Source organism: Plecotus auritus (assembly GCF_963455305.1).
Source record: "Plecotus auritus genome assembly, chromosome: 6".
Lineage (NCBI taxonomy): Eukaryota > Metazoa > Chordata > Mammalia > Chiroptera > Vespertilionidae > Plecotus > Plecotus auritus.
This window is the reverse complement of record NC_137773.1, coordinates 172,404,244-172,416,593: the sequence shown is the minus strand read 5'-3', so window position 1 is coordinate 172,416,593 and position 12,350 is coordinate 172,404,244. Positions and strand designations below refer to the sequence as shown.

The window sequence follows — 12,350 nt, the reverse complement described above, 5'->3', positions numbered from 1 at the left end:
GTCCAGAGGTGTGGGTGGTATAGGTGTGGGTGGGGGTGGAGGGGTGGAGCCGAGAAGCGGATGGTGGCAGGTGAGGAGAGCAGGCATGCTGGGCTCAGGGTTGGCACAGTGTCACTGCACGGCTTCTGTCCCTGGGCCATTGGGAGGTTTGAGAATATGGGGCATCTCTTAGTCTCCTGTGACCTGTCAGTGTGAATGGGTGGGTCCAAGGACAAAGGAGAAGCTTGATCTTCCTGGGGTAAGACTTTAAGATTCAAGTAAACTACAGTGAATTCAATTTGAAAGATATTTGAGAATTGTGGGGCTCCTTGGGAGACCACTGCCCCAGCGCCAGGCTTGGGCATTCCAGAGAGGTTCAACTGCAGGTTGGTGCACGAGCTCTGGCCTTTATAGGGGGGTGGGGTGGGCTTTCAGATGTGGACCCTGATTCTCCGGTGGCCAAGCAGCTGGGAGCCTTAAGGGCCTGACTTTGTGGGAGAGGCCAACCTACCCCCCTGGAGTCCACAGCCGCATACATAATGTCCATCCAGCCTTTAAATGTTGCCTGAAAGGAAAAGACAAGAGTAAGAAAATCATTTAACTCCGCATCGACTGAGCTACGAGGGCCCCTGACTGGACGGGCGAGGCCAGGAAGCAGCCTCCTGCAAGAAGCTCGCAGCCCACTCCACCCCTGCAGCAGTGTCCAAATGGCGAGGCGGTCAGGCCAAGAACTTGTGGTTCAGAGCTGGTTGAGGAGGGGAAGCCAGCTGAGCAGACACCCCACGAAGGCCACACAGTGGGGGAAATAAGCTTCTTGATGTTGGCCAAGAGACGAACAAGGCCTGAAAGAGGTTGGCCCTTCATTCAGATCCACGTTCGTTCCAGATTCTAAAACGACACAGAGTCCTACAGCAGGTGTCAGGGACAGAGAGGTGGGGCGTGGGCTCTCTGTCTGGCTTAAGGTGGACCCCAGGGCTGACCTGGTCCCCTTTGTCATGCACCTCAGAGAACCTTGTGGCTTCTGCTCGGTGGCCGTTCAAAGGACGTCCCTAAAGAATCCCAACCTTCCCTTATACTTAAGTGGTGGTGGTGGTGGGGGGGTCCTCTGCCAGTGGCGTGTGGGTGAATGGCTAACAAATGACCTTCTAGAAGGAACAAAAAGCCCTGATGGTTGGGTTTGTCAATTTCCCTTTGAAAATCCTCCCACCATGGCTGATTGCAAGTTGCCGAGGTGCAGCTGCCGAGCAGAGATGGGAAGACATGCGCAGGAACATTGCATGGTAGAATGTCCACTGTCGGGATAGAACAGATGTATTCACCTCAAGAGCAGAGCACAGACGATACTACGTGGTGATGGTGAGGTTTCATTTTGTTTTAATATCATGTAGTTAGTTATAAGTTTATAAAATACAATTTTTAAATAACAGCTTGCACATATCTGGCTGGAGCACACCATGGCAATAAGACGGGGCCTGGTGCCGGGTGCCCTGTCTGCCCCAGTCTAGGCTGCTAGGAAGATTCAGAAAGAATCCGAAAGACGGGCGTGGTGGTGAGACCAACCGCCTAGAGGGTCTCACGTGTGTCCCTGGCAAAATGCAATCCCTCCCCAAGCTTCCTTTCGGGGTACGAGTTTGTCCACGCAAATGGTGCATGTCTGAGAGTTTTTATGAGGCAGACAGGGCAGATGGGGAAACTGAGGCAGCTCCACGGAAGGCAAGCTATGTCAAGCCCTTATGCCACGAGGCCCTCACCTGTCCGGAGAAGCCTGGGAATGCTTGGGAAACCGCTGAGAACCACCCCAGGTTACGAGCTGCCTGCAACTGCATGCTTTCCCATCACTGAGCGGTTCTGCCTGGCATGGTAGGTGGTTCTCAGCCTACACTAGGGGCCTGCCCTGCCAAGTTCTGACATTCAGAGGGACGGCCACAGGGATTGGGGGCTCTCAGCCTGCTCTCCAGGAGGTATTCCAGGGGAGTCTTTGGCGAGCACTTCTACTAGGACTTAAGGGGTGCGTGGATGTTTGTTTCCAGGTGGGAGTCCCGCTGAGCTTTCCTCTGCTTTGGGGATTAGAGGCAGGTGTCCGAGCGTAAGACTGGGATAGCAAGAAAGGCAAGCTGTCGTTCGATGAGTCGTGGTTCTGTTTGCATTTCCGTTGTTCGGGCGTTCGTAAGTTCATTTTATGGCAGGTCAATGAGGACTCCGGAAAGACTGGGCAGAGCTGTGTGTGTTTAAACCTCACGCATCCTGAACATCGGAGACGGCAGTAGATCTATTCTTTCAAGCAACGCAGGAGATATCACTACTTTCTGTAACGGAGGGTGGCCAGAGCCACAGTTTTGCTAACCGTTCAGCCCTGGGTGTCTGTGGTCTTTCATTTTCAACCTGTGCCATCCCACTGCCAGACTGGCTCCTGGCTGGGAAGGTGGTTCTGCCTTAGTGCCCCACCCCATGCCACAGATCTCGGAGGATGTGGCATCTGCTCTGGAAAGGAAAGTCGGGGGACTTCCCAAGGAGCCCAGAAGTCTCTGGGGGAACCTTGGCCTCCTTTGGGCAATGTGAGCCGACTGTGAGGATTCAGAGGGGCCCCACTGTCCCCCTCCTGCCCACACCACGCGTGAAGGCGCCTCCCGGAGACTTACCACCTGCAGCAGGGCCAGGTAGCCGGCCCCCACGTTGTCAAAGTTGACTTTCACCTTGGTCCAGTACAACTCGCCGGTCATGTTGAACGACTCACAGTCACTCTTGTTGTTCACGAGGGTGTAGTTTAACGGCGTGTCCCCCTCAGTCTGGTTGATGCACCTCCCAAACTTCCCCGCGAAGAGGTTCACGCCCATGATGCTGAAGATGAGCCAGAAGATGAGGCAGACGAGGAGGACGTTCATGATGGACGGGATGGCGCCCACCAGGGCATTGACCACCACCTCAGGTGGACAGAGGAGAGACTCAGCCCCTGATGCCATGAGGCACTCACCTGTCTGGAGAGGCTTGGAAAGGTTCAAGACCCCTTCCCTCCACTCCCAAACCAGTGAACGCCCTGGCCACAGGTCCCTGTGGGGGAGGGGGTGCAGAACATTTCCTGTCCCCAAGGAAGGGCAACCCATAGCTGGAAGCCCAGGTGGGGAGGGAGGGGAGCGAGAAAGCACACACACACTTTTCTCTGCACCCTAAAGTCTGATGCAACGCCACAACATCTGCCTTTCCCTTCCCGAACCCGTGGCCTGGAAACTGACTTTTCAACAGGGGAGCTGACTATGCCAGAGACGGATGGGAGAGGGCCTCCGGAGATACCCTGTCTGAGCTACGTTTCTGGTTTATTTGGGGGTTGCTGCTACTTGGTTGGGGGGTATTCTCCCCTGAAGTGTGTCCCAGGAAGGCAGCCACTCCTCTTACCCTCATGCCCTCGAATCGGGACAGCGCTCGCAGGGGCCGGAGCGCCCGCAGTGTCCGCAGAGACTTGATGGGGCCCATCTCCGAGAAGCCCAGGGTGCTGGCCACCAGGCTGATCAGCGAGACCTGTGGAGGCACGGTGGGAGACGTGGAGACAGCCCTAGCGACAGGCAAAGGGGGAGCGCTCCCGGCCCCCCTAAAACAGGGCTGGGCGTGAGAGGCCCAGTCTTTATTATTCCCGACTGGCTCGACTTCGCGGGCACAGGGCGAGCCTTCCTGGCGCCCCCGAGGCTGGGGGCAAAGCCCAAGTGTGTCCTGGTGGAGACACACCTTTACCGAGAGCCTCCTAAGCCATTGGTGTGGAGGGGCAGAGACACAAAGCTCGGGCGTTTGGTCCCGGTGTGTTTTCCTTGAAGTCAAATTCTTTTGGGGAAGGAAGGCCGGCCTGTCCTGGGTTGGGTATGAGCAGACACTCTCCTGGGGCCTTTCTCTAAAGCCAGACCCTGCAGCATTCTGACCTCTTCAAGGAAGGGAGGCTTACATGGAGATTCAGGGCCATGAGAGCCCCAGCTCTGTCCCCTCTGCCCCGCCCCCACCACGGCCTTTCCTCCCCGTGGACTTCATCCTTCTAAAGCTCCGTGGGCATCCAGTTCCTCTGACTTCGCTGCTGGCCTGCAACCCAGCTTAGAAATGGCCTGCTGCCTGACCTCGCACGCAATCACCAGTAATAGCACCTTGGCATTCGGGGCAGCCTGGGGGTGGTGAGGAGCCGTGGGCAAGGGCCCCACTGCCACAGCCTCCTCCCAGGCTTGGAAGCATTGAGGATGCCCAGCTTTAGGTGGGCATTCCTGGAGAGGCAGAGGGGCATCTTCCAGGAACCGCCTCCTGAGGGCAGGGCCCCGGGGCCAGCCAGCCTGCCTCCTTCCCAGCAGGCCACCCCTGACGTCTGTTCTTGCCCCACCTGCCCCACCCATGGTCCCCCCCGCCCCCCTCCCCGATCCCCAACTCGGATGATGGCAACTCCATCCTTCCAGCTGCTCAGGCCACAGCCTTGGCGTCATCCCTGCCTCCTCTCTGTGTCTCACACCTCACTTCCAACCCATCAGGATTTCCTGTTGGCTCTGTCTTCAAAATGCATCAGAAGTTCAGCTATTTCTCACCACTTCCACTCCACCACGGTGGCCAGGCCACCGTCACCTCTCCCCTGGATGACTGCCGCGGCCTTCCAAGTCTTCTCCCTGCTTCCACTCGGGCTCCCTCCCCCCACCCCCCCACAGGGGGATCTTTTTATAACGTGAGTCAGGTCAGAGCCCTGCAAGGTCTCCCCGTTTCATTCTGAATAAAAGCCCCTGTCTTCCAAAGGCGCCCCTTCCTGCCCCATGCAGCCGGCCTCATCTCCTGCACCCCCTCCCCCACTCGCTCTGCTCCAGTTGCTCTGGCCTCCCTGTAGCTCCTCTTTTTTTATTTTTTTAAATATATTTGTTGACTTCAGAGAGGAAGGGAGAGGAAGAGAGAGATGGAAACATCAGTGATGAGAGAGAACCATGGATTGGCTGCCTCCTGCACGCCCACACTGGGGATCGAGCCCACAACCTGGGCATGTGCCCTGACCGGGAATCGAACCGTGACCTCCTGGTTCATACATAGGTCGACGCTCAACCACTGAGCCACGCCGGCTGAGCATCCCTGTAGCTCCTCAAGTGTGCCAGGCAGGCACTGACCACAGGACCTTGGCACTGCCCCACAACCTCCCACAACCCCATGGTGAGCCCTCACCCGAGCCCTTGGCCTTCGCCCGGCTCCCTCTGCCCTCAGGGAGCGCAGACCCAAGCTGCTCCACACCAGGCTCAGTTCCCGCCTCTGTGCTTGGAATGTTCTGCAGACATCTGCCTGGCTCACCCCAACTTCCTTCAAATCTGCTCCAATGTCCCCTCAGTGGGCCCACTCCCGCCAGCCTATTTAAAGTTGTGATGGCCCTAGCTGGCTTGGCTCAGTGGATAGAGCGTCAGCCTGCAGACTGAAGGGTCCCAGGTTCGATTCTGGCCAAGGGCACATGCCTGGGTTGTGGGCTCGATCCCCAGTAGGGGGTGTGCAGGAGGCAGCCGATCCATGATTCTTTCTCATCGTTGATGTTTCTATCTCTCTCTCCTTCTCCCTTCCTCTCTGAAATCAATAAAGAAATATATTTTAAAAAAAATAAAGTTGTGATGTACCCTCCTCCCCCTCCCACCCCCGCGTCTACCCAACCCCTTCCCCATTTCCTTTCTCTTCACGGTCCACATCACCTCTGACATGATATGAAACTGACTGACTTATTAGCTTCTCTGTGCTGGCAGGGTTTCTGTCTGTTTTCTTCCCCGAGATCCCCAGCGCCCACACTATCCCTTGCCCACAGATGCTCAATAGTGTTTATTGAAAAAATGCATGAGTTGCCCGTAAACATCCTTCTCCTGACCCTGAGGCCTGGAGCCCGCCTTCCCCTCCAGCTGTGGGGGTGGGGTGGGGCCAGCGTGGCCAATGTCAGGAAAGCTGGATTCCAACACTCACGACCTTCTGCCCGACCTTGGGCAAGGCCCTCCCTGCGGGGAGCCCCGGCTTCCTTCTCCACGAGCTGCCTGGCCAGTCTTGGGACTGGGCCCAAAGCACTGACCAGGCCCCTTTGCCGGGCCTCAGCTGAGTTCCCCAAGGTGGCAGCTGGTGGGGTGTGGTGGGCCCATCCAGAAGTCTTTGCAGATTCCTCAAGCTGCCCGGGGACAGTCCCTCAGCAGGCCTGACCTCCGGGTGAGGGGCTGGGTGACGGGCCTCCAGGCAGAGCTGCCGGGGTCTCAGGCAGGGAGGCCTCGGGGCCCTCGTCTTCATCTCAGGAGACTCTGAGGGCTTCAGGCTGCAAGGGCACCTAGAGCTGCCTCCCCACTCCCACGCTCCCCCCGGAGCTCCCCTTACCCCAGCATTAGCACCCTCTCAGCCACAGACAGGGTGACAGAAAGAGGCCTGGACTGCAGGTCCAACGACCCGATCTTATCTCCACATGCACTCTAACTCACGCGGCCTCTCCCGCCACAGCCACTCAAGGCTTGACCTCCGCCCAGCCTGGGCCTGGCCTCCTGGGGCCTCTGAGAAGGGTGTGGGACGGAGCACAGGCCGGAGCCTCTTCTGCAGCCACAGGAAGGACAGCCCCCGCTGGTGGGCAGGGCCCCAGGTCAACCGCAGAAGCCGTGGGCCACTTCTGGAAAGCGCTTCCCAGCCTGCAGGTCCTGCCTGCTTCTGTTCTGTGGGACCCACCACAACCCCATGGTGAGCCCTCACCCGAGCCCTTGGCCTTCGCCCGGCTCCCTCTGCCCTCAGGGAGCGCAGACCCAAGTTGCTCCACACCAGGCTCAGTTCCCGCCGCTGGCCACTCCCCCGCTTGCTGTGCTCAGGACCCCCCGTGGGACCCTGCACGCACCCTGCGTGGCACCCAGCAGTGTCCTGGGCCTGGGTAGTTGTGGGGTAGGTGCCCCCTACTCCAGGCCCTCCCTGGGCACAGCCTGGGCAGGCAGGCCCTGCCAGCTACCTGATCGGCCGGGGCAGCCACCCAGAACCCCTGGGTCAGCGTTCATGGCTTTCCTCCTCACAGGTGACCCCCTCCCCCAGCTCCTGCTCCCCAGGTGGTCCAATCTTCCTGAGCCGGGAGGCTCTCTCCTGCCTGCCTGGCCAGCACCTCTGCATCAACCCTGCCCCCTCTGGCCTTTGGCTCACTCTATCCCCAGGGCAGACGGCCTCCTCCACGTGTGGGCACAGACGCTCTTAACCGGCCCCGTGGCTACTCACAACACTCCGTGGTCCCTGCTCAGCACAGGCTTGTCCGCTCCGCCCTCTGGCCATGCCGAGAGGGTGAGCCCCCACTCCTGCCCTGGCTCACACCCCGATTCATATGGTGAGGCTAGCCTCCCCCCGAAGCCAGGGGGCTCCTGAGGACCGGGCCTAGGTCCTCCCTGCTCCTCTGTCTCCCCAAATTAGGGGTTCTTATGGCAGGGCCCACGTCTCCTATTTCTCTTCTTCCTCCCAGGCTGCAGGGCCTGGGTCTCTCTCCGGGACCCCAGCCTCCTTGCCCTCTGCCCGCGCCAGGGCATAGCCAAGTGTCTCCACTTCAGCCTGACTCCCGGCAGCCCTGTCAGTCTGTCCCTCGGCTCTGTCTCAGCTCCTGCTGCACTGGCGATGGTCTCCCCTCACCCTTCCCTCCAGGGCCACACTCACATCCACGATGAGGAAGTCGAGCCAGCACCAGGCGTTGGTGAAGTACTTCTTGAAGCCGTAGGCCACCCACTTGAGCAGCATCTCCAGCACGAAGACATAGGTGAACATCTTGTCGGCATATTCGAGCAGAACCTTGATGGTCTTCCGCTCCTCCAGGTAGATGTCCTCGAAGGCCTGCAGACCAGGTGGGACAAGGGGACATGGCGTCCTGACCACGGCCAATCCCACCCTGCCCGAGGCATCAACTCTCACAGTAACTGCCACCCAGGAGGGCAGGTGGGGGTAGGGGGGGGCACAGCTGAGATGCTAGTGGAGGGGACTCCTCCAGGGTCGGCTTCGGACAGGCCAGCAAGCTCTCCCAGGAGCGTGGGCCATCGGCGGGCCAGGAAATGATCTGACGTGGTGAGCGGACAACAGGGCAGAGTGTAGTGAGAACACTCCTGCCCTCACATTACAGAGCAAGTCTCAGTCCTGGGCCAGGGCATAATTTTTTTTGGGTGGGGGGGAGGGGGGCTAGGGCATTTTAAAGACCTTTCTAGCCAAAACCGGTTTGGCTCAGTGGATAGAGCGTCGGCCTGTGGACTGAAAGGTCCCAGGTTCGATTCCGGTCAAGGGCACATAACTTGGTTGAGGGCACATCCCCAGTAGGGGGTGTGCAAGAGGCAGCTGATCGATGTTTCTCTCTCATCGATGTTTCTAACTCTCTATCCCTCTTCCTTCCTCTCTGTAAAAAATCAATAAAATATATTTAAAAAAAATAAATAAATAAAAAATAAAGACCTTTCTAGAACTTGCTGAGCCCCCATTTTAACGAGGGAGGGCGTGCAGGCTCAGCTCACAGCCCTCTGCAGGAAACAACATAAAACTTTTTGTTTTCACTCTCCTTTATGCCGTTACCTACTTTTCATAGGAAATAATATTGGTTTCTGGTTGCAACAATCATTAGAAGTTTCCCTTTAGAATAAACACATTAAACTGAACAAGGAAACCCTTAGGTAAATGATGGCAGAGGCAGTTTGTAACTATGAAGTTAGAAAACACAGGACCAGATACAGCCAAACCTCCTGCAATCCAGAATCTACGTGTCAACGTTTCTAAAACGCTCCGGGTTGTTTTTCTGCCCCTCCTCATTCCTGCCTCAACCCACATGCCTGGGCTAACGGAGAAACCCCCAGGGCTCCCAGCTGCCCTCCGCCTCCTCTGGCCTCTGATCTGCACTGGCTCCCCTTGAGTGACTGCTCCCCGTCCAGAAAGTGCTCTGAGCCTCCCAGTCCAGGCAACTGAACGCGTCACCGAGGGCCCTGGGAGCGGCCTCCACCTGTGGCTCTGGGCCTCCCTGGCTGACTGCAGGGCCACCTGCAGTGAGCGGCCGTGGTCCAGGGGCCAGTGCTGTCCGCAGTGCCCGAGCCTGCGCTGCTGAGCCCTACACGTGGCTAATCCGGCCCGTGTACACAGGACGACAGGAAATTCAGGTCCCAATATGGACTTGGGGAGTTGTTCAATAAAGTTTTCTCTGATTATAAAACTGTATGCTTTTTATAAAAAAACTAGAGGCCCGGTGCACGAAATTCATGCATGGGGGGGGGGTTGTCCCTCAGCCCAGCCTGCACCCTCTCCAATGTGGGACACCCCTCTCACAATCCAGGACTGCTGGCTCCCAACTGCTCGCCTGCCTGCCTTCCTGATTGCCCCTAACCGCTTCTGCCTGCCAGCCTGATCACCCCCTAACCATTCCCCTGCCAGCCTGATTGATGCCTAACTGCTCCCCTGCCAGCCTGTTTGCCCCTAACTGTCCTCCCCTATAGGCCTGGTCACCCCTAACTGCCCTCCCCTGCAGGCCTGGTCCCCCCCAACTGCCCTTCCCTGCAGGACCTGTTGCCCCCAACTTCCCTCCTCTGCCGGCCTGGTCACCCCTAACTGCCCTCCCCTGCAGGCTTGATTGCCCCCAACTGCTCTCCCTTGCAGGCCTGATCCCTCCCAACTGCCCTCCCCTGCTGGCCATCTTGTGGTGGCCATCTTGTGTCCACATGGGGGCAGCCATCTTGTGTGTTGGAGAGATGGTCAATTTGCATATTACTCTTTTATTAGATAGGATAACAGAGCCCTGGCCAGTGTGGCTCATTGCTTGAGTGTCCTCCCATGCACCAAAAGGTCACTGGTTCGATTCCCAGTCAGGGCAGGGCTGCAGGTTGGATCCCTAGGAGTGGGTATGCGGGAGGCAGCCAATCAATGTGCCCCTCTCACATTGATGTTTCTGTCTCTCTCCCTCTCCATTCCTCCCTAAAATCAATAAAAACATATTATTTTAAAAAATCTAGAAATTATCCTATCTAATAAAAGAGTAATATGCAAATTAACCATCACTCCGTTATGCCCACAAGCCAATCAGGAGCGAGTATGCAAATTAATACAACCAAGATGGCTGCGGCCACAGAGAGAGCAGGAGGGAGGCTTGGGTTTCCCTGGCAATGGAGGAACCCTGGCCAGCCCAGGCCTCCATTCCAGGCTACAAATTATAGCAGATTAAAAAATCCCAACAAAAATGGCGGCAGCCATGGAGCTGGAGAGAGCAGGAGGCTAGGGTTGCCCCCGGCGATGGAGGAAGCCAAGCTTCTGCAGCCCTGGCCTGCCTTGGCCTCCGCTTAAGGCTACAAAGTTTCAATTATAGAAGATAAATAAGTCCCAACAGAAATGGCTGCCCTCATGGAGCAAGCAGGAGGCTTGGCTCCGCTCCAGGCTATGAAGTTTCAATTGTAGAAGATAAATAAATCCCAGATACCAGGGCCTCCGCTTGGGTCACTGGGGGGCATGGCTGGCCTGCAAACCACCACAGGCCCCTCTCCCAGGCTGCCCCACGCCCCAAGAGAACTCCCACCCTGATCCAGGACACCCTTCAGGGCAAACCAGCTGGCCCCCACCCATGCACCAGGCCTCTATCCTATCTAATAAAAGAGTAATATGCAGTTTGATCATCACTCCAACACACAAGATGGCTGCCCCCATGTGGTCAAAGATCCTGCTCCCATGTGGACACAAGATGGCTACCACAAGATGGCCAGCAGGGGAGGGCAGTTGGGAGGGACCAGGCCTGCAAGGGAAGGCAGTTGTGGGTGATCAGGCCAGCAGGGGAGGGCAGTTGGGAGGGACCAGGCCTGCAAGGAAGGGCAGTTGGGGGTGATCAAGCCTGCAGGGGAGGGCAGTTAGGGGTGACCAGGCCGGCAGAGGAGGGAAGTTGGGGGCGACGGGGCCTGCAGGGAAGGGCAGTTGGGGGGGACCCAGGCCTGCAGGGGAGAGCAGTTGGGGGGGACCAGGCCTGCAGAGGAGGGCAGTTAGGGGTGACCAGGCCTGCAGGGGAGGGCAGTTAGGGATGACCAGGCATACAGGGGAGGACAGTTAGGGGCAAACAGGCTGGCAGGGGAGCAGTTAGGCATCAATCAGGCTGGCAGGGGAGTGGTTAGGGGGTGATCAGGCTGGCAGGCAGAAGCGATTAGGAGCAATCAGGAAGGCAGGCAGGCGAGCAGTTAGGAGCCAGCAGTCCTGGATTGTGAGAGGGATGTCCGACTGCCTGTTTAGGCCCGATTGCGGTGGGATCGGGCCTAAACGGGTAGTCGGACATCCCTCGAGGTGTCCCAGAATGGAGAGGGTGCAGGCTGGGCTGAGGGACACACCCCCCGGGCACGAATTTCGTGCACCGGGCCTCTAGTAAAGAAAATAAAAGGCACCTCTAATTTCATGACACTAAAGTAGCCACTGCTAACATTTAGGCCAACATTCTTTTTGGCACTATTTGTGTGTGTGTGTGTGTGTGTGTGTGTGTGTGTATGTGTGTAAGTGCACAATTTTACTATAAGATATACTAAATGTCTTTGCTTTGAAACGTCTTTTTCCAGTAAATAGTCTTCTGTGAACACTTATCAACTCAATGGGGTGAATACGTACAATATCATTCTTTTAAAAGGCTGCGTAATATTTCATTATTTGCATATACTACCGTTTAGTCAAGAAGGAACATTTCCATTGTTTCCAATTTATTCCCAGTAGAAACAACACTGCAATGAACAACGTGTCCGGTTATCGATTGAGGGTAACTTTCTAGAATTGGGGTGAAAGTCAAAGGTGTACTTTGGTACAGATTGGGACTAGGGCCTCAGAAGGGGACATCTAGTGAGACCCCCTCCACAATGCACGAAGGTGGCTCTTTCCTCGCCACTCCACCCACACACCACTAAATGAAAATCATACTAGATGATCTAATTATAGTAAAGGATATAATAAATGAAGATGCTCGAGTGTCCTCCCAGGCACCAAATAGCGAATAGGCCATACTTAAAATTAAGTACACATGAAAAGTTAAATTTCACAGGAAAGTTTTCTATATTTATTACAGTAATTTAAAATTTATACAGAATAGGTCTAGTACAGTGGTCGGCAAACTCATGAGTCAACAGAGCCAAATATCAACAGTATTATTGAAATTTCTTTTGAGAGCCGAAAACCGACTTCTGCACATGGGCCACGAAGTTTCAATCGCACTGTATGTGCGCGCCCGCACGTGGTATTTTGTGGAAGAGCCACACTCAAGGGGCCAAAGAGCCTCATGTGGCTCGTGAGCCGCAGTTTGCCGACCGCTGGTTTAGTAAATGCCTGCATTACCTGGTCACCGAGAGTAAACAAATGCACACGGCTGGGGCGTGGCTTAGCACAGGGCACAGTTAGAACTGCTGCAGGAAGTCATACCACGTGACCAC

The 12,350-nt window shown here is 56.4% G+C and overlaps 1 protein-coding gene across 7 annotated transcripts in view; it reads right to left on the bottom strand.

Moving 5' to 3' along the window:
• The window catches only part of SCN5A (sodium voltage-gated channel alpha subunit 5), a gene marked incomplete at its 5' end in the record, with an annotated part of 79,129 nt that overhangs the window by 7,509 nt on the left and 59,270 nt on the right, over positions 1 to 12,350 (bottom strand). For 5 of the 7 annotated variants that reach the window (XM_080673329.1, XM_080673333.1, XM_080673327.1 and 2 more), the window contains 4 exons: positions 491 to 544; positions 2,619 to 2,900; positions 3,370 to 3,492; positions 7,603 to 7,776. In XM_080673329.1, coding sequence (XP_080529455.1) covers positions 491 to 544; positions 2,619 to 2,900; positions 3,370 to 3,492; positions 7,603 to 7,776 — 633 coding nt within the window. The remainder of the gene's footprint in view (positions 1 to 490; positions 545 to 2,618; positions 2,901 to 3,369; positions 3,493 to 7,602; positions 7,777 to 12,350) is intronic. The other 2 variants (XM_080673330.1, XM_080673331.1) reach the window with 1 other exon arrangement.